The sequence below is a fragment of the Heptranchias perlo genome, chromosome 21 (genome assembly GCF_035084215.1).
Source record: "Heptranchias perlo isolate sHepPer1 chromosome 21, sHepPer1.hap1, whole genome shotgun sequence".
Lineage (NCBI taxonomy): Eukaryota > Metazoa > Chordata > Chondrichthyes > Hexanchiformes > Hexanchidae > Heptranchias > Heptranchias perlo.
In genome coordinates this window covers 1,572,289-1,595,970 of record NC_090345.1, presented here as the reverse complement: position 1 = coordinate 1,595,970, position 23,682 = coordinate 1,572,289, and the positions used below count along the sequence as shown (strand labels likewise).

Here is a 23,682-nt window from a genome sequence, read left to right as displayed (position 1 = left end):
TGGAGGAAGAGAGAGCGAGAGAGGGGAGGAAGAGAGAGCGAGAGAGGGGAGGAAGAGAGAGCGAGAGAGGGGAGGAAGAGAGAGCGAGAGAGGGGAGGAAGAGAGAGCGAGAGAGGGGAGGAAGAGAGAGCGAGAGAGGGGAGGAAGAGAGAGCGAGAGAGGGGAGGAAGAGAGAGCGAGAGAGGGGAGGAAGAGAGAGCGAGAGAGGGGAGGAAGAGAGAGCGAGAGAGGGAGGAAGAGAGAGCGAGAGAGGGGAGGAAGAGAGAGCGAGAGAGGGGAGGAAGAGAGAGCGAGAGAGGGGAGGAAGAGAGAGCGAGAGAGGGGAGGAAGAGAGAGCGAGAGAGGGGAGGAAGAGAGAGCGAGAGAGGGGAGGAAGAGAGAGAGAGAGAGGGGAGGAAGAGAGAGCGAGAGAGGGGAGGAAGAGAGAGAGAGGGGAGGAAGAGAGAGAGAGAGAAAGAAAGGGGGGAGAGAAAGAGAGAGAAAGAAAGGGGGGGGAGAGAGAGAGAGAGAGAGAAAGAAAGGGGGAGAGAGAGAGAAAGAAAGGGGGGAGAGAGAGAGAGAGAGAGAGAAAGAAAGGGGGGAGAGAGAGAGAGAGAGAAAGAAAGGGGGGAGAGAGAGAGAGAGAGAGAGAAAGAAAGGGGGAGAGAGAGAGAAAGAAAGAAAGGGGGAGAGAGAGAGAGAGAGAAGAAAGGGGGAGAGAGAGAGTGAGAGAAAGAAAGGGGGGAGAGAGTGAGAGAAAGGGGAGGGGGGAGAGAGAGTGAGAGAAAGGGGAGGGGGGAGAGAGAGAGAGAGAAAGGGGAGGGAGGAAGGGAGAGAGAGAGAAAGGGGAGGGGAGAGGAGAGAGAGAGAGAAAGGGGAGAGGAGAGAGAGAGAAAGGGGAGGGGAGAGGAGAGAAAGGGGAGGGGAGAGGAGAGAGAGACAAAGGGGAGAGGGAGAGAGAGAGAAAGGGGAGGGGAGAGGGAGAGAGAGAGGAAGGGAGAGAGAGAGGAAGGGAGAGAGAGAGAGAGAGGAAGGGAGAGAGAGAGAGAAAGGAAGGGAGAGAGAGAGAAAGGGGAGGAAGGGAGAGAGAGAGAGAAAGGGGAGGAAGGGAGAGAGAGAGAGAAAGGGGAGGAAGGGAGAGAGAGAGAGAAAGGGGAGGAAGGGAGAGAGAGAGAGAAAGGGGAGGAAGGGAGAGAGAGAGAGAAAGGGGAGGAAGGGAGAGAGAGAGAGAGAAAGGGGAGGAAGGGAGAGAGAGAGAGAAAGGGGAGGAAGAGAGAGAGAGAAAGGGGAGGAAGAGAGAGAGAGAGAAAGGGGAGGAAGAGAGAGAGAGAGAAAGGGGAGGAAGAGAGAGAGAGAGAAAGGGGAGGAAGAGAGAGAGAGAGAAAGGGGAGGAAGAGAGAGAGAGAGAAAGGGGAGGAAGAGAGAGAGAGAAAGGGGAGGAAGAGAGAGAGAGAGAAAGGGAGGAAGAGAGAGAGAGAGAAAGGGGAGGAAGAGAGAGAGAGAGAAAGGGGAGGAAGAGAGAGAGAGAGAAAGGGGAGGAAGAGAGAGAGAGAGAAAAAGGGGAGGGAGGGAGAGAGAGAGAGAGAAAAAAGGGGAGGGAGGGAGAGAGAGAGAGAGAGAAAGGGGAGGAAGAGAGAGAGAGAGAGAGAAAGGGGAGGAAGAGAGAGAGAGAGAGAGAAAGGGGAGGAAGAGAGAGAGAGAAAGGGGAGGAAGAGAGAGAGAGAGAAAGGGGAGGAAGAGAGAGAAAGGGGAGAGAGAGAGAGAGAAAGGGGAGGGGGGAGAGAGAGGAGAGAGAGAGAGAGAGGGAGAGATAGAAAGAGAGAGAAAGGGGTGGAGAGGGAGGGACGAGAAGAAGGGGAGCGAGTGGGGCGAGGAGCAGGAGAAAGTGGGAGGAGAGGGTGGGAGGCGATGGGGTGGGGTCTGAAGTTAGTGGAGTGGCGATTATGGGGGTGGAAACTGGGAAGGGAGGGGTAACTAACGAGTGAGAAGATATGCCTCGGTCTGTTATGGTCTGATTTCTGATTGATGGAGATTAATTGTTATGATTGGTCAAGAACTCCGTTATTGTATCAGGATGGTAGAAGGTGAACTAGATGGACCGTGGTCTGTTTTCCTCTGGCAATTGCTACGTTCCGAAGTAGAAGCAGGGAAACTATGGTGGAGAGGGTTAAAACACCACTGTTGGGGGACTGAGGGGGAGAGATTGCTGGGGATAGAGGAGCAACAGAGAAAGTGACCAGGGCCCAAAGGATATTTTGCTTCAACTGGAATGTGGTGGGCAGGAAGGAATGTGTGGCTGCTTTGTGTTCAAGGAGGAAAACTGATGACAGAGCACATGGGCTAATGAGAGGACAATGAGGAAACCAGGAGGGGGAAGAGGCTGAGAATGGAGCTGGGAGCGGTTAGGAAAAGAGAGAAGCTGATCCTGGCGGGGGAGGAACGACAGTGCGGAGTGAGCCTGTGTATTGAGTGCACCCCTTGAGCCCAGCGCGTGTCGCTCTGCCCTTTCTGCTTCTTGCTGTATTGGATCAGATTACTGCTTTAGTTTGTGAAGGATTTTCCCAGCCTTCTCCTGTCTCTCAGGTGATAGAAACAGTTTATTTCTCTTCCTGACAGAGATACAACCTGTAACATAGTGATCAGCAATGAGCCATCAATCCGCAGCAAGCCCATCATCTTCAACCCAGACTTCTTTGTGGAAAAACTTCGGCACGAGAAGCCGGGGGTGTTTCTGGAACTAGTCGTGAGCAACATCACGCGTCTCATCGATCTGCCCGGTACCGAGTTCGCACAGCTGATTGGTGAGGAGGAGCCAAAATTACACGGGGGCTCCGGCTCTGGCTTCTTCCGATCATTCAACTTCCTGAAGCGCAAAGGTCAGTGAGAGTACTTGATTAAACAGACCCACTGTCACTGCGCACAGTCCCCGACGCCCGCTGCACTCTGCGCACAGTCCCCGACGCCCGCTGCACTCTGCGCACAGTCCCCGACGCCGCTGCACTCTGCGCACAGTCCCGACGCCGCTGCACTCTGCGCACAGTCCCCGACGCCCGCTGCACTCTGCGCACAGTCCCCGACGCCCGCTGCACTCTGCGCACAGTCCCCGACGCCCGCTGCACTCTGCGCACAGTCCCCGACGCCCGCTGCACTCTGCGCACAGTCCCCGACGCCCGCTGCACTCTGCGCACAGTCCCCGACGCCCGCTGCACTCTGCGCACAGTCCCCGACGCCCGCTGCCACTACCAGTCGCCAGAGTGCCCCAGGTGTAGCTGGAGACTTCACACATCATTATACTGTAAAGTGCCACTTTGTTTTCATTTTTATCAAATTCGTCTATTCATTCTGCAGGAATGTTAATTCCAGTTACAAACGTGGAGTGTCACGTTGTGTGTTACTGTCTTGTGATTATCACCAGCACTTGTGAGCTGCCCAGCCAATTCATCACTGGAGAGATACATTTAAATAGTTTGAAGCAACTGGAGTGATGTTCAGGCTGGGGCTGACCAATAGAGTTACCGTCTCCATTAAACACAGCCTCTGATTCCAGCACTGTGCTACCGTCTCCATTAAACACAGCCTCTGATTCCAGCACTGTGCTACCGTCTCCATTAAACACAGCCTCTGATTCCAGCACTCAGTTACCTGGAAATAGTGGATGCATTGGTGATCATCTTCCAAAATTCTATTGACTCTGGAACAGTTCCTACAGATTGGAGGGTGGCAAATGTAACCCCACTATTTAAAAAAGGAGGGAGAGAAAAAACGGAATTACAGACCAGTTAGCCTAACATCAGTAGTGGGGAAAATACTAGAGTCTATTATAAAAGATGTGATAACAAAACACTTGGAGGGCATTAACGGGATTGGACAAAGTCAGCATAGGTTTATGAAAGGGAAATCATGCTTATCAAATCTACTGGAGTTTTTTGAGGATGTAACTAGTAGAATAGATAGGGGAGAACCAGTGGATGTGGTGTCTTTGGATTTTCAGAAGGCTTTTGATAAGGTCCCACACGAGGTTAGTGTGCAAAATTAAAACACATGGGATTGAGGGGAATATACTGGCATGGATTGAGAATTGGTTGACAGACAGGAAACAGAGAGTAGGAATAAACAGGTCTTTTTCTGGGTGGCAGGCAGTGACTAGTGGGGTACCGCAGGGATCAGTGCTTAGGCCCCAGCCATTCACAATATATATCAATGATTTGGATGAGGGAACCAAATGTAACATTTCCAAGTTTGCAGATGACTCAAAGCTGGGGTTGAATGTGAGCTGTGAGGAGGATGCAAAGAGGCTCTAATGTGATTTAGACAAGTTGGGTGAATGGGCAAGAACATGGCAGATGCAGCATAATGTGGATAAATGTGAGGTTATCCACTTTGGTTGTAAAAATACATGGGCAGATTATTATCTGAATGGTGACAGATTGGGAAAAGGGGAGGTGCAACGGGACCTGGGTGTCCTTGTACACCAGTCGCTGAAAGCGAGCATTCAGGTGCAGCAAGCAGTTAGGAAGGTGAATGGTATGTTGGCCTTCATTGCAAGAGGATTTGAGTACAGGAGCAAGGATGTCTTACTGCAGTTATACAGGGCCTTGGTGAGTCCACATCTGGAGTATTGTGTGCAGTTTTGGTCTCCTTATCTGAGGAAGGATGTCCTTGCCATGGAGGGAATGCAACGAAGGTTTACCGGACTGATTCCTGGGATGGCGGGACTGACGTATGAGGAGAGATTGGGTCGACTAGGCCTATATTCACTTGAGTTTAGAAGAATGAGAGGTGATCTCATCAAAACATATAAAATTCTAACAGGACTAGACAGACTAGATGCAGGGAGGATGTTCCCGATGGCTGGGGAGTCCAGAACCAGGGGTCACAGTCTCAGGATACGGGGTATGCCATTTAGAAGCGAGATGAGGAGAAATTTCTTCACTCAGAGAATGGTGAACCTGTGGAATTCTCTACCACAGAAGGCAGTGGAGGCCAAGTCATTCGATGTATTCAAGAAGGAAGATAGATATATTTCTTAATGCTAAAGGGATCAAGGGATTTGGGGAAAAAGCGGGAACAGAGTACTGAGTTAGACGATCAGCCATGATCATTTTGAACGGTGGAGCAGGCCTGAAGGGCTGAGTGGCCTACTCTTGCACCTGTTTTCTATGTCTCCATTAAACACAGCCTCTGATTCCAGCACTGTGTTACCGTCTCCATTAAACACAGCCTCTGATTCCAGCCCTGTGTTACCGTCTCCATTAAACACAGCCTCTGATTCCAGCACTGTGTTACCGTCTCCATTAAACACAGCCTCTGATTCCAGCACTGTGTTACCGTCTCTATTAAACACAGCCTCTGATTCCAGCACTGTGTTACCGTCTCCATTAAACACAGCCTCTGATTCCAGCACTGTGTTACCGTCTCCATTAAACACAGCCTCTGATTCCAGCACTGTGTTACTGTCTCCATTAAACACAGCCTCTGATTCCAGCACTGTGTTACTGTCTCCATTAAACACAGCCTCTGATTCCAGCACTGTTACTGTCTCCATTAAACACAGCCTCTGATTCCAGCCCTGTTACTGTCTCCATTAAACACAGCCTCTGATTCCAGCCCTGTGTTACCGTCTCCATTAAACACAGCCTCTGATTCCAGCACTGTGTTACCGTCTCCATTAAAGACAGCCTCTGATTCCAGCACTGTTGTTACCGTCTCCATTAAACACAGCCTCTGATTCCAGCACTGTGTTACCGTCTCCATTAAACACAGCCTCTGATTCCAGCACTGTGTTACTGTCTCCATTAAACACAGCCTCTGATTCCAGCACTCAGTTACTGTCTCCATTAAGCACAGCCTCTGATTCCAGCCCTGTGTTACTGTCTCCATTAAACACAGCCTCTGATTCCAGCACTGTGTTACTGTCTCCATTAAACACAGCCTCTGATTCCAGCACTGTGCTACTGTCTCCATTAAACACAGCCTCTGATTCCAGCACTGTGCTACTGTCTCCATTAAACACAGCCTCTGATTCCAGCACTGTGTTACCGTCTCCATTAAACACAGCCTCTGATTCCAGCACTCAGTTACCGTCTCCATTAAACACAGCCTCTGATTCCAGCCCTGTGTTACTGTCTCCATTAAACACAGCCTCTGATTCCAGCACTGTGTTACTGTCTCCATTAAACACAGCCTCTGATTCCAGCACTGTGTTACTGTCTCCATTAAACACAGCCTCTGATTCCAGCCCTGTGTTACCATCTCCATTGAACATAGCCTCTGATTCCAGCCCTGTGTTACCGTCCCCATTAAACACAGCCTCTGATTCCAGCACTGTTGTTACCGTCTCCATTAAACACAGCCTCTGATTCCAGCACTGTGTTACCGTCTCCATTAAACACAGCCTCTGATTCCAGCACTCAGTTACTGTCTCCATTAAGCACAGCCTCTGATTCCAGCCCTGTGTTACTGTCTCCATTAAACACAGCCTCTGATTCCAGCACTGTGTTACTGTCTCCATTAAACACAGCCTCTGATTCCAGCACTGTGCTACTGTCTCCATTAAACACAGCCTCTGATTCCAGCACTGTGTTACCGTCTCCATTAAACACAGCCTCTGATTCCAGCACTCAGTTACCGTCTCCATTAAACACAGCCTCTGATTCCAGCCCTGTGTTACTGTCTCCATTAAACACAGCCTCTGATTCCAGCACTGTGTTACTGTCTCCATTAAACACAGCCTCTGATTCCAGCACTGTGTTACTGTCTCCATTAAACACAGCCTCTGATTCCAGCCCTGTGTTACCATCTCCATTGAACATAGCCTCTGATTCCAGCCCTGTGTTACCGTCCCCATTAAACACAGCCTCTGATTCCAGCCCTGTGTTACCGTCTCCATTAAACACAGCCTCTGATTCCAGCCCTGTGTTACCGTCTCCATTAAACACAGCCTCTGATTCCAGCACTGTGTTACTGTCTCCATTAAACACAGCCTCTGATTCCAGCACCATGTTACCGTCTCCATTAAACACAGCCTCTGATTCCAGCACCGTGTTACCGTCTCCATTAAACACAGCCTCTGATTCCAGCACTGTGTTACTGTCTCCATTAAACACAGCCTCTGATTCCAGCACTGTGTTACCATCTCCATTAAACACAGCCTCTGATTCCAGCCCTGTGTTACCGTCTCCATTAAACACAGCCTCTGATTCCAGCACTGTGTTACCGTCTCCATTAAACACAGCCTCTGATTCCAGAACTCTGTTACCGTCTCCATTAAACACAGCCTCTGATTCCAGCCCTGTGTTACCGTCTCCATTAAACACAACCTCTGATTCCAGCACTGTGTTACCGTCTCCATTAAACACAGCCTCTGATTCCAGCACTGTGTTACCGTCTCCATTAAACACAGCCTCTGATTCCAGCACTGTGTTACCGTCTCCATTAAACACAGCCTCTGATTCCAGCACTGTGTTACCATATGTATTAAACACAGCCTCTGATTCCAGCGCTCAGTTACCGTCTCCATTAAACACAGCCTCTGATTCCAGCATAGAGTTACTGTCTCCTTTAAGCACGGTTCTGCACTGCATTAGGGTTAGGGTGCATAAGTCAAGCAGGGACAGAACTGCATCTGTTGCGGGAGGGGTAGGCAGTCCTCCATCATCAGTGTCATGTGAATTTAGACGTGAGTGTCTTGTATTTTTCAGAGAAGGGAGTTGTGTTTGGAGCTCAGCTAACAGAAGAGGGAATCGCTCAGGTTTATCAGCTCATTGAATATCTCCACAAAAGTAAGTGGAACTACAACAGCAGCTTAGGGTAATAAAAACCTAGCTGCCCACCCTCCCCCGACATCACCTTTTCTCCTGTTCCCCAATTTCGCCCCTTACCCTCTTCCCATTTTTGCCTCTCTCTCTCTACCTCCTCATGTTCACCTTTCTCCCTCCATCTTCACCCCTCTCTGCCACTCCCTCTCCCCCTCCCCCTTCCCATCTTCATCCTTCTCTGCCACTCCCTTTCCCCCTTCCCATCTTAGCCCCTCTCTGCCACTTCCTATCCCCCTTCCCATCTTCATCCTTCTCTGCCACTCCCTTTCCCCCTTCCCATCTTTGCCCCTCTCTCCCACTCCCTCTCCCCTTCCCATCTTCGCCCCTCTCTCTCACTCCCTCTATCCCTTTCCATCTTCGCCCCACTCTCTCTCTCCCCTCCTCATCTTCGCCCCACTCTCTCTCCCCTCCCCATCTTCGCCCCTCTCTCCCATTCCTTCTCGCCCTCCCCATCTTTGCCCCTCTCTCCCTCTCCTACTTCTCATCTTCACCTCTCTACCACACCCTCTCCCACTTCCCATCTGCACCCCTCTCTCCCACTACCTCTCCTCTTCCCATCTTTGCCCCTCTCTCCCACTCTCTCTGCCTTTCCATCTTCGCCCCTCTCTCCCACTCCCTCTCCCCTTCCCATCTTCGCCCCTCTCTCCCACTCTCTCTGCCTTTCCATCTTCACCCCTCTCTCCCATTCCCTCTACCCCTCCCCATCTTCGACCTTCTCTCCCACTCCCTCTCCCCTTCCCATCTTCGCCCCTCTCTCCCATTCCCTCTACCCCTCCCCATCTTCGACCTTCTCTCCCACTCCCTCTCCCCTTCCCATCTTCGCCCCTCTCTCCCATTCCCTCTACCCCTCCCCATCTTCGACCTTCTCTCCCACTCCCTCTCCCCTTCCCATCTTCGCCCCTCTCTCCCATTTCCTCTACCCCTCCTCATCTTCGACCTTCTCTCCCACTCCCTCTACCGCTTTCCATCTTTGCCCCTCTCTCCCATTCCCTCTCCCCCACTCCCTTCCCATCTTCGCCCCTCTCTCCCACTCCCTCTCCCCTTCCCATCTTCGCCCCTCTCTCCCACTCTCTCTGCCTTTCCATCTTCACCCCTCTCTCCCATTCCCTCTACCCCTCCCCATCTTCGCCCCTCTCTCCCACTACCTCTCCCCTTCCCATCTTTGCCCCTCTCTCCCACTCCCTGTCTCCCTCCCCATCTTCGCCCCTCCTACTTCCTTTCCCCTCTTCGCCTCTCTTTTTCTCCCCGTCTTTGCATTGCTTGGTAAATCCTTGTCCCTCTATTTAGGCCCCTCCTTGTTCTTACCTCTTCCCCAGCCCTACATCCCAGTTCACACCCTGCCTGTAATCGAGCACGCAGTCTGTTAGTTTTACAATATAATATCCACAAATCATTTTTGCTGTTTAGAAATCTGAAGTAACAGAAAAGCTGAGAATCTGGCGGGATTTGAAGATGATTCTTTTACTATCATAGCAAAAGGCTTAATAGTAATCCCTCCTAATACTTGTCTCAGATTAGACATCTCCTGTCAAATAACAATTAAACCTTTAGAAAAAATTACACGTGTTTGTACTTTACTTGTAGTCCTGACTGCTCAGAAAATAAACCCTAATGTGCATCTCCTTTTGCATCATATCACTAACACGTTCAGCCTTTTACCATTCATATTTCTCTTTTTTCCCCACCCCACAGATCTCCATGTAGAGGGTCTGTTTCGTGTTCCTGGGAACAGTATCCGACAGCAGACCCTGAAAGAAGCTTTAAACAGCGGAATGGATGTAGATCTGGATTCTGGAGACTTCCATCCGAATGACCTAGCGACCCTGTTGAAAATGTTCCTTGGAGAACTTCCAGAACCGCTCCTCAGTCACAGACATTATAATGCTCATCTCAAAATAGCAGGTACAGTTACAAGGAGCAGCAGTCAGTGTGTACATGAATGACAGGTACAGTTACAAGGAGCAGCAGTCAGTGTGTACATGAGTGACAGGTACAGTTACAAGGAGCAGCAGTCAGTGTGTACATGAATGACAGGTACAGTTACAGGGAGTAGCAGTCAGCGTGTTCATGAGTGACAGGTACAGTTACAGGGAGCAGCAGTCAGCGTGTACATGAGTGACAGGTACAGTTACAGGGAGCAGCAGTCAGCGTGTACATGAGTGACAGGTACAATTACAGGGAGCAGCAGTCAGTGTGTACGTGAGTGACAGGTACAATTACAGGGAGCAGCAGTCAGTGTGTACGTGAGTGACAGGTACAATTACAGGGAGCAGCAGTCAATGTGTACATGAGCCAGGCCTGCAGATCAGTGGGTTACCACAAGGACTGCCTTTTGCATAGCAGAGAGACAGAGGTTATGCCGAGTCTGTCAGACTTTGTGTGTTTGTGTATAGGGACTGTTCTGTGTAGTTAATTGCAAGTATTTTTTGGATGTAGATTTGTTTCTGGTGTCTGGCTATGGAGATCAATGTATGATTTGATTCTTCTCACCATTAGATCTAATGATGTTTGATACGAAGGGGAATAAGACTGTCCCTGATAAGGAGCGTCGCATCGAGGCTCTCCAGCTGCTCTTCCTGTTGCTGCCCTCAGCCAATCGGAACCTACTGAAGTTGCTGTTGGACCTACTATACCACACTGCCAAGCAGCAGGAGAGGAACAAGATGTCCGCCTACAACCTGGCGCTCATGTTCGCCCCACATATTCTCTGGCCGAGGAATGTAAGATGATGTCTTGTCTACGGTATTTAGTCTCCGTCTTCATTTATTCCTCTTTCTTACCGTCTACACACTTTTAAAAGTAAAGGCTGACATCACCTAACCACACCTCTTGACTAGTATCATCCCCCAATTTACGATATTATTTTTGATGCCAAGAGCATTTATTTTAGACACAAGTCTCCCGTGATGAACCTCATCAAACACTTTCTGAAAATAAAACCAGTGTCCACCATCCTCACAGGCTAAGGCAGTGACATTAGAAAATCTCACTGACTCTTCCAAACATCATGTGTCTTCACAAACACTCACTGTGTTGTGTCTATTGCCTTCACTTTCACAAATGTTTAGCTAGCTGACCTGTATTCCCGCAATGTTTCACTACTTTTTCAAAGATGGAAGACTTTGGGTGAGCATTACACATACAGTACACAATGAGCTATTTCCAGCTGAAATCTACTGACTTATTATTCAGCTCTTCATTGTTTGTGATGTTTCATTTTATTTGTCCTTTCCTCCTGATTCCATTTGATTTTCTTCTGCTCCTAACAGTTGATGGCTGCTGACCTCCAAGAGAATATCACTAGGCTAAATAACGGAGCGGCATTTATGATTAAACATTCTCAGAAGCTCTTCCGGGTAAGGGAATGCAGATTGTGGCTAGGGTTGGGGCAGGTGGGCCTGAAAATGAATCAAAACTTCAATTAACTGTGAGGTTGAAAGGATTTCCTGACTCTGTGTGTCACTCAGGCTAGTACAGCTGCAAGACCTCACCTGCTAGACTTGCCTAAAGTAAGATGTTTGCTTCACACAACAGAACATTACTGAAGAGGGGCAGACACTGCATGCTGAAGCAGGGCACATGGGGCTGGAGGGGTGTTGCGGGGCAGGTGCTGTGTGGTGAGCAGGTAACTGAGACAGGGAGAGTGCTGCATTGTGAGACAGGCTGCTGTGTGAATACTGTGGTGAGGCATGGCTGAGCTGGGAGCAGGCACTGCCTGTAAATCTGTGTAATATGAAGTTTTGACTGTAGAAAAGTATCTGGTGCCTGCAAACTGCAAACATAAGAAATAGGAGCAGGAGCAGGCTATATAGCCCCTCAAGCCTGCTCTGCCATTCAGTCTGATCATGGCTGATCTTCAACCTCAACTCCATTTTCCTGCCTGATTCCCATATTCCTTGATTCCCCTAGAGTCCAAAAATCTATCCATCTCGGTCTTGAATATACTCAACAACTCAGCATCCACAGTCCTCTGGAATAGAGAATTCCAAAGATTCACAACCCTCTCAGTGAAGAAATTCCTCCTCATCTCAGTCCTAAATGGCCGGCACTTATCCTGAGACTGTGTCCACTAGTTCTAGACTCTCCAGCCAGGGGAAGCGTCCCCTTACCATCTACCCTGTCAAGCCCTCTTAGAATCTTATATGTTTCAATGAGATCACCTCTCATTCTTCTAAATTCCAGAGAGTAGAGGCCCATTCTATTTAATCTCTCCTCATAGGACAACCCTCTCATCCCAGCAATCAATCTAGTGAACCTTCGTTGTACCACCTCTAAGGCAAGTATATCCTTCCTTAGGTAAGGAGACCAAAACTGCACACAGTACTCCAAGTGTAGTCTCACCAAAGACCTGTTCAATTGCAGCAAGACTTCCTTACTTTTATTCTCCAACCCCCTTGCAATAAAGGCCAACATACCATTTGCCTTCCTAATTGCTTGCTGTACCTGCATACTAACTTTCTGTGTTTCATGTACAGGGACACCCAAATCCCTCTGAACACCAACATTTAATAGTTTCTCACCATTTAAAAAATATTCTGTTTTTCTATTCTTCCTACCAAAGTGAATAACCTCACATTTCCCCACATTATACTTCATCTGCCACCTTCTTGCCCGCTCACTTAACCTGTCAATATCCCTTTGTGTCCTCCTCACAACTTACTTTCCCATCTAGCTTTGTACCCTCAGCAAACCTGGATACATTACACTCGGTCCTTTCATCTAAGTCATTAATATAGATTGTAAATAGCTGAGGCCCAAGCACCGATCCTTGCGGCACCCCACTAGTTACAGCCTGCCAACCTGAGAATGACCCGTTTGTTCCTCTCTGTTTTCTGTTCGTTAACCAATCCTCTATCCATGCTAATATATTAGCCCCAGTCCCATGAGCCCTTGTGTAACAACCTCTTGTGTGGCACCTTATCGAATGCCTTTTGGAAATCCAAATATACTACATCCACTGGTTCCCCTTTATCTACGCTGCTAGTTACACCCTCAAAACATTCTAATAGATTTGTTAAATACGATTTCCCTTTCATAAAACCGTGTTGATTCTGCCTAATCATATTATGATTTTCTAAGTGCCCTGTTACTACATCCTTAATAATGGATTCTAGCATTTTCCCTACTACTGATTTCAGGCTAACTGGCCTATAGTTCCCTGTTTTCTCTCTCCCTCCTTTCTTGAATAACGGTGTTACATTTTCTACCTTCCAATCCACAGGGACCGTTCTAAAATCCATGGAATTCTGGAAGATCAAAACCAATGTATCTACTACCTCTGCAGCCACCTCTTTTAAAACCCTAGCATGTAGGCCATCAGGTCAAGGGGATTTGCCGGCTTTTAGTCCCATTAATTTTTCTAAAACTTCTTCTTTACTAATCATAGTTACTTTAAGTTCCTCCCTCTCATTAGATCTTTGGTTTCCCATTATTTCCGGTATGTTTTTTGTGTCTTCTACTGTGAAGACAGATATAATATATTTGTTTAATGTCTCTGCCATGTCCTTATTCCCCATTATAATTTCTCCTGTCTCTACCTCTAAGGGACCCACGTTTACTTTCGCTAATCTCTTCCTTTTTACTTGTAGAAGCTCTTAGAATTTGTTTTTATATTTCTTGCTAAATTACTCTCATATTCAATTTTCTCCCTCTTTATCAATTTCTTGGACATCCTTTGCTGATTTCTAAAACCCTCCCAATCCTCAGGCTTACTACTCTTTTTGGCAACATTGTAAGCCTCTTCTTTCAATCTAATACTATCATTAACTTCTCTAGTTAACCACGATTGGATCACTTTTCATGTGGAGTTTTTATTCCTCAAGGGGATGTATATTCGTTGAGAATTATGAATTATTTCTTTAAATGTTTGCCATTGCTTATCGACCGTCATATCTTTAAATCTAATTTCCCAATCTATCTTAGCCAACTCGCCCCTCATACCTACGGAATTGGCTTTGTTTAAATATAAAACCCTAGTTTCGGACTTAACTACATCACTCGCAAACTCAATATGAGGGGCAAGAACTCTACGTGCCATAAAAAACAGCCATGGACAACTAAAGAAGTAAGGGACAGTATAAGACATAAGGAAAGGGCATACAAAAAGGCAAAAATGGCAAATGGGAAAGATACAAAGATCAACAAAAGGTCACAAAACAGATGGTAAGAGCTTCAAAAAGAGAGTATGAAAAGAAACTTGCAAGGGATATCAAAACCAATCCGAAGAACTTTTATAGTTATATTAGGAAAAAGAGGGTGGTCAGGAGCAGTGTTGGCCCCTTAAAAACTGAAAGTGGGGATACTGTCATTGACAATGGGGAAATGGCGGACATGTTGAACAATTACTTTACGTCAGTATTTACAGTAGAAAAAGAGGATAGCATGCCAGGAATCCCAAGAAAACTAATATTGAATCGGGGACAGGGACTCGATAAAATTAACATAAGTAAAGCAACAGTAATGAAGAAAATAATAGCACTAAAGAGTGACAAATCCCCAGGACCAGATGGTTTCCATCCCAGGGTTTTAAAGGAAGCAGGTGAGCACATTGCAGATGCCCTAACTATAATCTTTCAAAGTTCTCTAGATTCAGGAACTGTCCCTCTAGATTGGAAAATTGCACATGTCACTCTGCTTTTTAAGAAAGGAGAGAGAGGGAAACCAGGGAATTATAGACCAGTTAGCCTAACATCTGTTGTGGGGAAAATGCTGGAGTCTATAATTAAAGATAGGGTGACTGAACACCTCGAGAATTTTCAGTTAATCAGAGAGAGCCAGCATGAATTTGTGAAAGGTAGGTCGTGCCTGACAAACCTGATTGAATTTTTTGAAGAGGTGACTAAAGTAGTGGGCAGGGGAATGTCAATGGATGTTATGTATATGGACTTCCAGAAGGCATTTGATAAGGTCCCACATAAGAGACTGTTAGCTAAGATAGAAGCCCATGGAATCGAGGGAAAAGTACGGACTTGGTTCGGAAATTGGCTGAGCGAAAGGCGACAAGAGTAGGGATAATGGGTAAGTACTCACATTGGCAGGATGTGACTAGTGGAGTCCCGCTGGGATCTGTCTTGGGGCCTCAATTATTCACAATATTTATTAACGACTTAGATGAAGGCATAGAAAGTCTCATATCTAAGTTTGCCGATGACACAAAGATTGGTGGCATTGTAAGCAGTGTAGATGAAAACATAAAATTACAAAGCGATATTGACAGATTAGGTGAATGGGCAAAACTGTGGCAAATTTTTTTTTTTATTCGTTCACGGAATGTGGGCGTTGCTGGCGAGGCTGGCATTTATTGCCCATCCCTAATTGCCCTCGAGAAGGTGGCGGTGAGCCGCCTTCTTGAACCGCTGCAGTCCGTGTGGTGACGGTTCTCCCACAGTGCTGTTAGGAAGGGAGTTCCAGGATTTTGACCCAGCGACAATGAAGGAATGGCGATATATTTCCAAGTCGGGATGGTGTGTGACTTGGAGGGGAACGTGCAGGTGGTGTTGTTCCCATGTGCCTGCTGCTCTTGTCCTTCTAGATGGTAGAGGTCGCGGGTTTGGGAGGTGCTGTCGAAGAAGCCTTGGCGAGTTGTTGCTGTGCATCCTGTGGATGGTACACACTGCAGCCACAGTGCGCCGGTGGTGAAGGGAGTGAATGTTTAGGGTGGTGGATGGGGTGCCAATCAAGCGGGCTGCTTTATCTTGGATGGTGTCGAGCTTCTTGAGTGTTGTTGGAGCTGCACTCATCCAAGCAACTGGAGAGTATTCCATCACACTCCTGACTTGTGCCTCGTAGATGGTGGAAAGGCTTTGGAGAGTCAGGAGGTGAGTCACTCGCCACAGAATACCCAGCCTCTGACCTGCTCTCGTAGCCACAGTATTTATATGGCTGGTCCAGTTAAGTTTCTGGTCAATGGTGACCCCATGGGATTCAGTGTAGACAAATGTGAGGTCATCCACTTTGGATCAAAAAAGGATAGAACAGGGTACTTTCTAAATGGTAAAAAGCTAAAAACTGTGGATGTCCAAAGGGACCTAGGGGTTCAGGTACATAGATCATTGAAGTGTCATGAACAGGTGCAGAAAATAATCAATAAGGCTAATGGAATGCTGGCCTTTATATCTAGAGGACTTGAGTACAAGGAGACAGAAGTTATGCTGCAGCTATACAAAACCCTGGTTAGACTGCACCTGGAGTACTGTGAGCAGTTCTGGGCACCGCACCTTCGGAAGGACGTATTAGCCTTGGACTGAGTGCAGTGTAGGTTTACTAGAACGAGGCGAGATTACACAAATTGGGGTTGTATTCTCTAGAGTTTAGAAGGTTAAGGGGTGATCTGATCGAAGTTTATAAGATATTAAGGGGAACAGATAGGGTGGATAGAGAGAAACTATTTCTGCTGGTTGGGGATTCTAGGAGTAGGGGGCACAGTCTAAAAATTAGAGCCACATCTTTCAGGAGTGAGATTAGAAAACATTTCTACACACAAAGGGTGGTAGAAGTTTGGAACTCTCTTCCGCAAACGGCAATTGATACTAGCTCAATTGCTAAATTTAAATCTGAGATAGATAGCTTTTTGGCAACCAAAGGTATTAAGGGATATGGGCCAAAGGCGGGTACATGGAGCTAGATCACAGATCAGCCATGATCTTATCAAATGGCGGAGCTAGCACGAGGGGCTGAATGGCCTACTCCTGTTCCTATGTTCCTAAAATCTGATTGGAACTTGTTTTTTGCTACTGTGTGTTCCAAGATTGATACTTTTACACAGTTAGTCATGAATCTGAAGGCAGTAGCTTGTGCTCAGTAGGAAGCTGAGAAACTGGTGTCAGGCAGGGTCCTGAAGAGCTTTAAAGGGGAGAGCAGCATCTCTGGGCTGAGTTTGCATCAACCCCCAATTAGAATGGTTCACCACTCTGGGCTAGATATGCAGCCTGTTCCTTGAGGTGAAAGGGCAGCAATTGAGTACAGTGGCATTCATATCCCAATGGAATCATTTTTTGCTTTGATTACCTTTTACAATTAAAGTGTGAAAGAATTTAAACCATTGCAAAAATTCTACTCTAATCTAGTCTATCTGTGCAGGCACCAGCATACATTCGAGAACTCGCCAGGCTGCAGTTCACAGGATCAAAAATTTCATTGTCCAAGGTAAAGTAATGAGATTTCTTATTGTCTAAAAGAACCCAACACCACCAAAAGCCAGTCCCAACATCACTGCAAAAACAGCAACTGGGCACGTCAGGTCTGAAGTGACCTCCCCTATATGAGTGGGGTGAAACAGAACACTGGCTGGTATCTCCTTGCCTCTACGGTTAGCTGAATCCTGATAGGATTTATGGCTTTATGAACTTGCACTTACAGGGAATTATTTATTTGAACCCATAGGTGTCTCAGTTCCTTCACACCCTTCAGGGTCTTTCCATTGACTGTGGGAGGAGATTAAATGGGTGGGGTAGAGTGTACATGGGCTGTGGGAGGAGATTAAATGGGTGGGATAGAGTGTACATGGGCTGTGGGAGGAGATTAAATGGGTGGGATAGAGTGTACATGGGCTGTGGGAGGAGATTAAGTGGGTGGGATAGAGTGCACATGGGCTGTGGGAGGAGATTAAGTGGGTGGGATAGAGTGCACATGGGCTGTGGGAGGAGATTAAATGGGTGGGATAGAGTGTACATGGGCTGTGGGAGGAGATTAAATGGGTGGGATAGAGTGCACATGGGCTGTGGGAGGAGATTAAATGGGTAGGATAGAGTGTACATGGGCTGTGGGAGGAGATTAAGTGGGTGGGATAGAGTGCACATGGGCTGTGGGAGGAGATTAAATGGGTGGGATAGAGTGCACATGGGCTGTGGGATAGAGTGCACTTGGGCTGTGGGAGGAGATTAAATGGGTGGGATAGAGTGTACATGGGCTGTGGGAGGAGATTAAATGGGTGGGATAGAGTGTACATGGGCGGTGGGATAGAGTGCACTTGGGCTGTGGGAGGAGATTAAATGGGTGGGATAGAGTGCACATGGGCTGTAGGAGGAGTTAGGATGATGGGCTCAGTGGCCTCCTGCATTCCATATTTTTTGGTGAGCTCCCTGTACTTTAGGGATTGTTTTCTAATGACCGATTATTTTAATGTTCTTTTTGTTCAGGATGATCTAGATTTGTTGCCAGCTCCAGTTTGTCCAAATTTACTCATCATAAAATCTCAGAAGAGGAGCCGTTTGAACTCTGTTTTGGGACCGAAGGAGGACACACAGCAACACACGGAGGAGGCACTGAAGGAGCTCTTTAAACATGTCAGCAACATGCCAGAGTCCGCCAAAAAGAAGAGATTTGTGAGACAGGTAGGGGGAGGGGGTGGGCGTGCTGCTGCAGCTTCTCCATCTGGTTGACCTGCTGTGAGATGAACCATACAAGTCAGGAAGGCCCCAGGAGTTAATTGACTCAACATTGCCCGCTGACTGTGCTGGGTTAGCTATGTAACTGGGTAGTGATAGGTTTGGGTTATAGAGGGGGGATAAAATCAGCCAGGGTTCCAGCTCCTGGTCGTTTTCCAGTGACTTCTGTTGGAACTTATGCCCGTGTTGGTGTTGGGTGAAGACAGGGCTGGACTTGGTTTTCACACCGAGTATTCTGGCAAATCCGTTGTGTAGGTTCAGGCAGCAAGAATGACTCAAAGCCTTCTCTTAGGTGTCAGTCTGTCCTCGTTCCAGGGCCCTGAGCCTGCCCTCGTTCCCGGACCCCGAGCCTGCCCTCGTTCCCGGACCCCGAGCCTGCCCTCGTTCCCGTACCCCGAGCCTGCCCTCGTTCCCGTACCCCGAGCCTGCCCTCGTTCCCGTACCCTGAGCCTGCCCTCATTCCCGTACCCCGAGCCTGTCCTCGTTCCCGTACCCCGAGCCTGCCCTCGTTCCCGGACCCCGAGCCTGCCCTCGTTCCCGGACCCCAAGGCTGCTCTGATTCCTACCACCTTGGGACATACCAAACTTTGACTCTGCTGCTATGACTTCTGCTGAGGGTCTTCATGCCAGCCCTGCTCCTACTTCTATGGGGCAAGCTGTTGGCATTTTGTCAACATGGATAATAATGCAGGGCTTCGGAGAACTGAAAGCTGAGAACATTGCTGCTTCCGTTTTGCAGCCTGAGGGCACTTACCCTGATCCAGGGACCCTGACAACAAAGCAGAACGTATCGCATGCCACATATTGAGTGGGGGTCAGATCCCTCAGAACAGTCCCGATAAACAAGTTTCATTGCCCAATGTGCTATTTCACCATCCTTCGTACATGTTTTCTGTTTTACGTCACCATTTCTCCATGTTCTTTTGTAGTTTAATAAATGGTCGGCTGTTGGTACACCAGAAGGATTGACTCCACCAAGACCCAAGAAACATGTGCGTTCCAAGTCTTTTGGGGGCCTCATTAAGGTAAGAGGCCCAAAGCTCACCGTTAAACCTGACATTCAAACATCAAAGCACAGGCCCCAAAGCATGAAACTCAACAGACAATCCCAGGCTCGATTCTGGGTCTGTACTGAATTAGTTTATCACAGCTGCATGGGAGAGGGCAAAAGTCAGCCATGGCTCCTGCTGAAAACTGCATGCATGTGTGTGCACACGCCATGTGTGGACAGGACTGGGCTCGCTGTGATGTGCCCAGTTAGGAAACCGGCACACTCTCACCATTGGGAATCACACATGAATAATCGGCACTTGGGGGAAGTCCTGAAAGCTGCTGCCTGTACAACCCGTCCCCAGCAAAGAGTCAGCATTTGAGCAGGATAGAAAATTAGGGAGTTCATAATTCCAGTCAGAGGTGGTGGTATCTTAAGCCACGGACTCTCCCTGCAGACCCTGGCAAAGAGGAATTGGAATGGGAGGGTGGCCTTGCTGGCATCATTCCTCGGGAGGCTCAGTAACTGAACATGAATGGAGGGCGGAGGTTATACACCGTTGATGCCGTCCTTTCACATACTGTCAGTGAAGATTATGAAGCACTTTCTCCTGTGCAGCATGTACCTGTTGGAAACGCCTTGTGACACAGAGACTGAGGTCAATGTTTAAAACACACTGAAGATTACTTTTGTTTCCAGCGTAAAGTTTTGGGTGGTCAGTATATCATGGAAAGAAAGAGCAGAAACCTGGCATCAGACACAGCAACAGAGAGCACTGAACACTCACAAGTACATGACAGGGAGAACCAGGAGCAGGTGAGTCCTGGTACTTTGACAACTCACATTGTCATTCCAAGCTTCCGATATATCAATACTGCAAACACGGGGGAGTCAGTATTGGAAAGAGCGAAGACAGGATAAGGGTTGAGAGGGAGCGATTGAACGGGGGAGCGGTCTGTGGGGAGCTGCGAGAGGGAGAGCGGTGAGGTGGGAGAGGGAGCATGGGGGAGCAGTGTGTGGGGAAGTGGTGCTGACTTGCCTCACCGGGACTCGCTCATTTTCTGAAAGGCTCTGTTTATGCAGATGAAGCTCATACAGAAGTGGAGATCTTCAAACCGCAGTGCCTGTCTCACGCCGTATGTTCTTTAGTTTCAGGAGTCTGTGGAATCGCCAGGATTGCGGTTCATTCGCATCCGATCAAAGTCCACAGATGAGATCCTCAACAGCAGAAAGGTGACACGTTTAGTCTAAGTCTTAATCCATCTTTGTGCTTCATGGTTGCACCAATCTTGGTAACTGAATCCCGAGATACCTGATGAGAAAAGGCATTTACCTAAAATCAAGGGTGAATTTCTCAGTGAGCCATCTTCCTATGGCTGGTGCTGTCACTAAAACCATAGAGAGGGTACAGTGTAGATTCACCAGGATGGGAAAATATAGATATGAATTGTTGGAACATGGAATGGTTTGCCACAGATTGTCACGGAAACCATTACATCTTTTAAGAGAAAATTGGATACGTATTTGAAGCAGGAGAAGATACAGGGCTCCGGGGAGAGAGTGCAACAGTGGGATTAGTTTTCATTATTCTAGTCAGCACAGACACATTAGACTGAATGGCCTAATCTGTGCAGTAAACTCTCTGATTCATGGATCCCTGGCCCCACTAAAATTGGATCACAGGATTAGTGATGTCTCCCTGATCAGTCCCGATGCCCACTGGGGAGAGTAAATTTCAGGATTAATGTCCTGGGATCACACTATACAGGCCTGTGGACTGATTACTTGGAGCTCCCGAAATCCAGGTAAGTAGACCAGATTTACATTGAAATACCTCCATACATATTGTCCGTTATAGGGGGAGCAGTATGAGGATGAGGTGTACTCGAAGGGTATTCCTTGCCCTACTCATGTCCTATGTACATTTTCCCCATTTTCTCCCTCTCATGAGGAGACAACTTTGCACAGGACAAGATCACTGATAGCAAAGTACTGAAATGAGCTAACAGCATTGGAATTGAGGCCATGATATTCAGTGCTCCATTCTGTTGGGATGTACATGTTAAGATGGATGACGTACAGTACCTTTTTGTCCCTCTCATCCTTCACGCCTCCTGAGACACTCATTGCATCCCTGGTTAGTTTGATGTGATTTGATAGTTAGTTACCAATTCTTGCTGGTCACCCTTATTGGTCGTTTGTTGATATAACATAAGGTATGTTATATTAACATACATTACATAATATACCCTCCCATCATAGACCAACGAAACCTCTCTCACCAGGAGATTGACCAGTGTAAAGGTGCTCATCCCCTGCTCATATACCTTACTTCCCGTTGTCACAATTTTGGTCACACTTTTGTGTCAACATTTTTCATTGAATTCTCCATATAAACTGTCACATGGTAGTTGCTGGCTCTGCCCACTAAGTTGGTCTCTAGTGCAAGTTTCTGAAATCTCCAACTTCATTGCCATCTTGTAATATCAGTGAACAACTGCCGATGGACATTGCCACAGACAGTTATCTACTCCGATTAATTATTGTATCTTCCCTGTCTTACCATAACTGAACTGGGAACGTTAGTGAGCTAAATCTCCCCCCTTGTTACTGCTCCCAGCTGCTGCACATTCACCTCTTTTCTGTTTTCTCTTTGAAAAGCAGGAACCCCTCGGAGTCACCCGAGTAATCGCAATCCCAACACGGGAATCGACCATGTAGTTCAATCTTCCTCTCCTTCAAACTGTCTTAATGAAATGTGAAGCTGTGGAGATCTCCACGGGAGCTCCAGGAAAACCACTAATGGACTCACTGGAACTGAAATGCTCGATGTTTAGAATGACTTGTAGCTTAAATACCCTGTGGTAACAGACTAAACGTGAACATTATACAATGTGCGATGAAGCGGCCTCATTTAACGGCAAGAATGGACTACGGATCAGGTAAAGGGACAAATCTCATGGGCTATGCCTGGGTGCACATAACTAGACCAGGCTGAGGGACGGAGAGAGTGGGCAACACAAGTAGGTGAAAGGTACTGAGTGACTGTGAAAATCAGGTGGTTACTGGTTAGGCTCAACCTGCTGGCTTGAAATGAATTCATCTCAGACATTTAATATTTAATACTAATTATCTGTGTCAGTTCATACCATCACAGGCCATTTGTATTCCGTATGATCAGGTCCATGTTATGAAAAATAACCAACCAAAAGCATTGTTGACAAGACTCAACTAAGTGAACCTCGAAATGTGGTCCTGTCACGGAGGGGGTTGGTGGTCCTGTCATGGAGGTGGAAAGGGGACGATGGTCCTGTCACGGGGTGGGTTGGTTGTACTGTCAAGGAGGTGGGAGGTGGTCAGTGGTCCTGTTGTGGAGGTGGGAGAGGGCCAGTGGTCCTGTCACGGAGGTGGGAGAGGGCCAGTGGTCCTGTCACTGAGATAGGAGGGGGGGGTAGGTGGTCCTGTCGCGGAGGTGGGAAGTGGTCCTGTCACGGCAGGGGCCGGTGGTCCTATTGCAGAGGTGGGAGGGGCTGTCAAGGTAGGGGTATTATTAGCACCACTGTGCACGGCTGGAAAACACTTTGCTGTCTCAGTCCCTCAGTGTTTTCCAACCATGTGACTCACTCTATCCGGTCCTGTTCATAGCCCAGATATTCCAACATGGATTTAACGGTAATCCTTTAGACGAGAGACCGTCAAGAATGTAGATTTTGCTGTGACCTCCAACTCTGCCTGAGGTGAATTGCTGTCTAGAAATAAGCCAGAGACTTCAGTATCACCCGTCAGCAATTAGAGAGGGAGTGGGGTTAAGGTCAGAGGATAAGCTGGATGCACAGCAGGTTAAGGGTCATGCGTTATGTAGATGAAAGAATTAAATTGGCAGAAAATCCATCTATAAAATCTGTTCTTTATATGTTTACTGAACCAACATAGCTTTGCTGAAGGTGCTGGATTGAAGTTTACCTTCACATTAACTAAATTCTGGAGTTAATCGCCTGCTTTTTATATAGTGTGTGTATTACTGGCACTTTTGTGGATAATTTTCAACCTGTCATATGTGACATTTGCAGATGATACTTGCTGCCATTGAAAGCACGAGCTGAGGATGGTGGGTCTCAATAGTCTCTCTGCGGCAAGTGAATTAGCAAAGCGTTTCGAGACCAGGCTCATTATTTCAATCACCTGCCTGTACCTCATCACTCTCGACCAGGTGTGGGTGAGGTGCAAACTCTATGTGTTTAGAGTTTGTGCACACGAGTACTAATGTCCCTTCTCTATTTCCAATGACCCTGACTGACCTAAAGCAGATGTTGGGGCTTTAACAGCAGTTCAATTATTGAGTCTTCAGTAATTGTGTTAATCAGCTCATTGAGGGGAATGTGATGCTTTTTGTACTGTGAGTGGACATGGCCTTAAAACCTCAATATCCCTGTATTTATGTAATGTATAATATATAATGTTTTATAGATTTGTTTGTGTTATATTTTCATGGAATTCTGTCTGCAGACAA

At 47.4% G+C, this 23,682-nt stretch overlaps 2 protein-coding genes across 4 annotated transcripts in view; one reads left to right on the top strand and one right to left on the bottom strand.

The window, feature by feature from the left end:
- Positions 1-23,640, top strand: part of arhgap19 (Rho GTPase activating protein 19) — a 25,696-nt gene extending 2,056 nt beyond the window's left edge. Inside the window, exons 2-12 of one of the 3 annotated variants that reach the window (XM_068001951.1) lie at positions 2,596-2,855; positions 7,680-7,760; positions 9,489-9,698; positions 10,293-10,516; positions 11,066-11,152; positions 16,875-16,940; positions 17,933-18,127; positions 19,111-19,206; positions 19,872-19,988; positions 20,322-20,405; positions 21,837-23,640. In XM_068001951.1, the coding sequence (XP_067858052.1) occupies positions 2,596-2,855; positions 7,680-7,760; positions 9,489-9,698; positions 10,293-10,516; positions 11,066-11,152; positions 16,875-16,940; positions 17,933-18,127; positions 19,111-19,206; positions 19,872-19,988; positions 20,322-20,405; positions 21,837-21,893 (1,477 nt within the window). In that variant the 3' untranslated portion in view covers positions 21,894-23,640. Of the gene's footprint in view, positions 1-2,595; positions 2,856-7,679; positions 7,761-9,488; positions 9,699-10,292; positions 10,517-11,065; positions 11,153-16,874; positions 16,941-17,932; positions 18,128-19,110; positions 19,207-19,871; positions 19,989-20,321; positions 20,406-21,833 lie in introns of all 3 variants that reach the window. The other 2 variants (XM_068001953.1, XM_068001952.1) reach the window with 2 other exon arrangements.
- The window catches only part of LOC137339899 (cytosolic purine 5'-nucleotidase), a 143,761-nt gene continuing 140,455 nt past the window's right edge, over positions 20,377-23,682 (bottom strand). Inside the window, exon 18 of the mRNA XM_068001948.1 lies at positions 20,377-20,484. Coding sequence (XP_067858049.1) covers positions 20,392-20,484 — 93 coding nt within the window. The 3' untranslated portion in view covers positions 20,377-20,391. The remainder of the gene's footprint in view (positions 20,485-23,682) is intronic.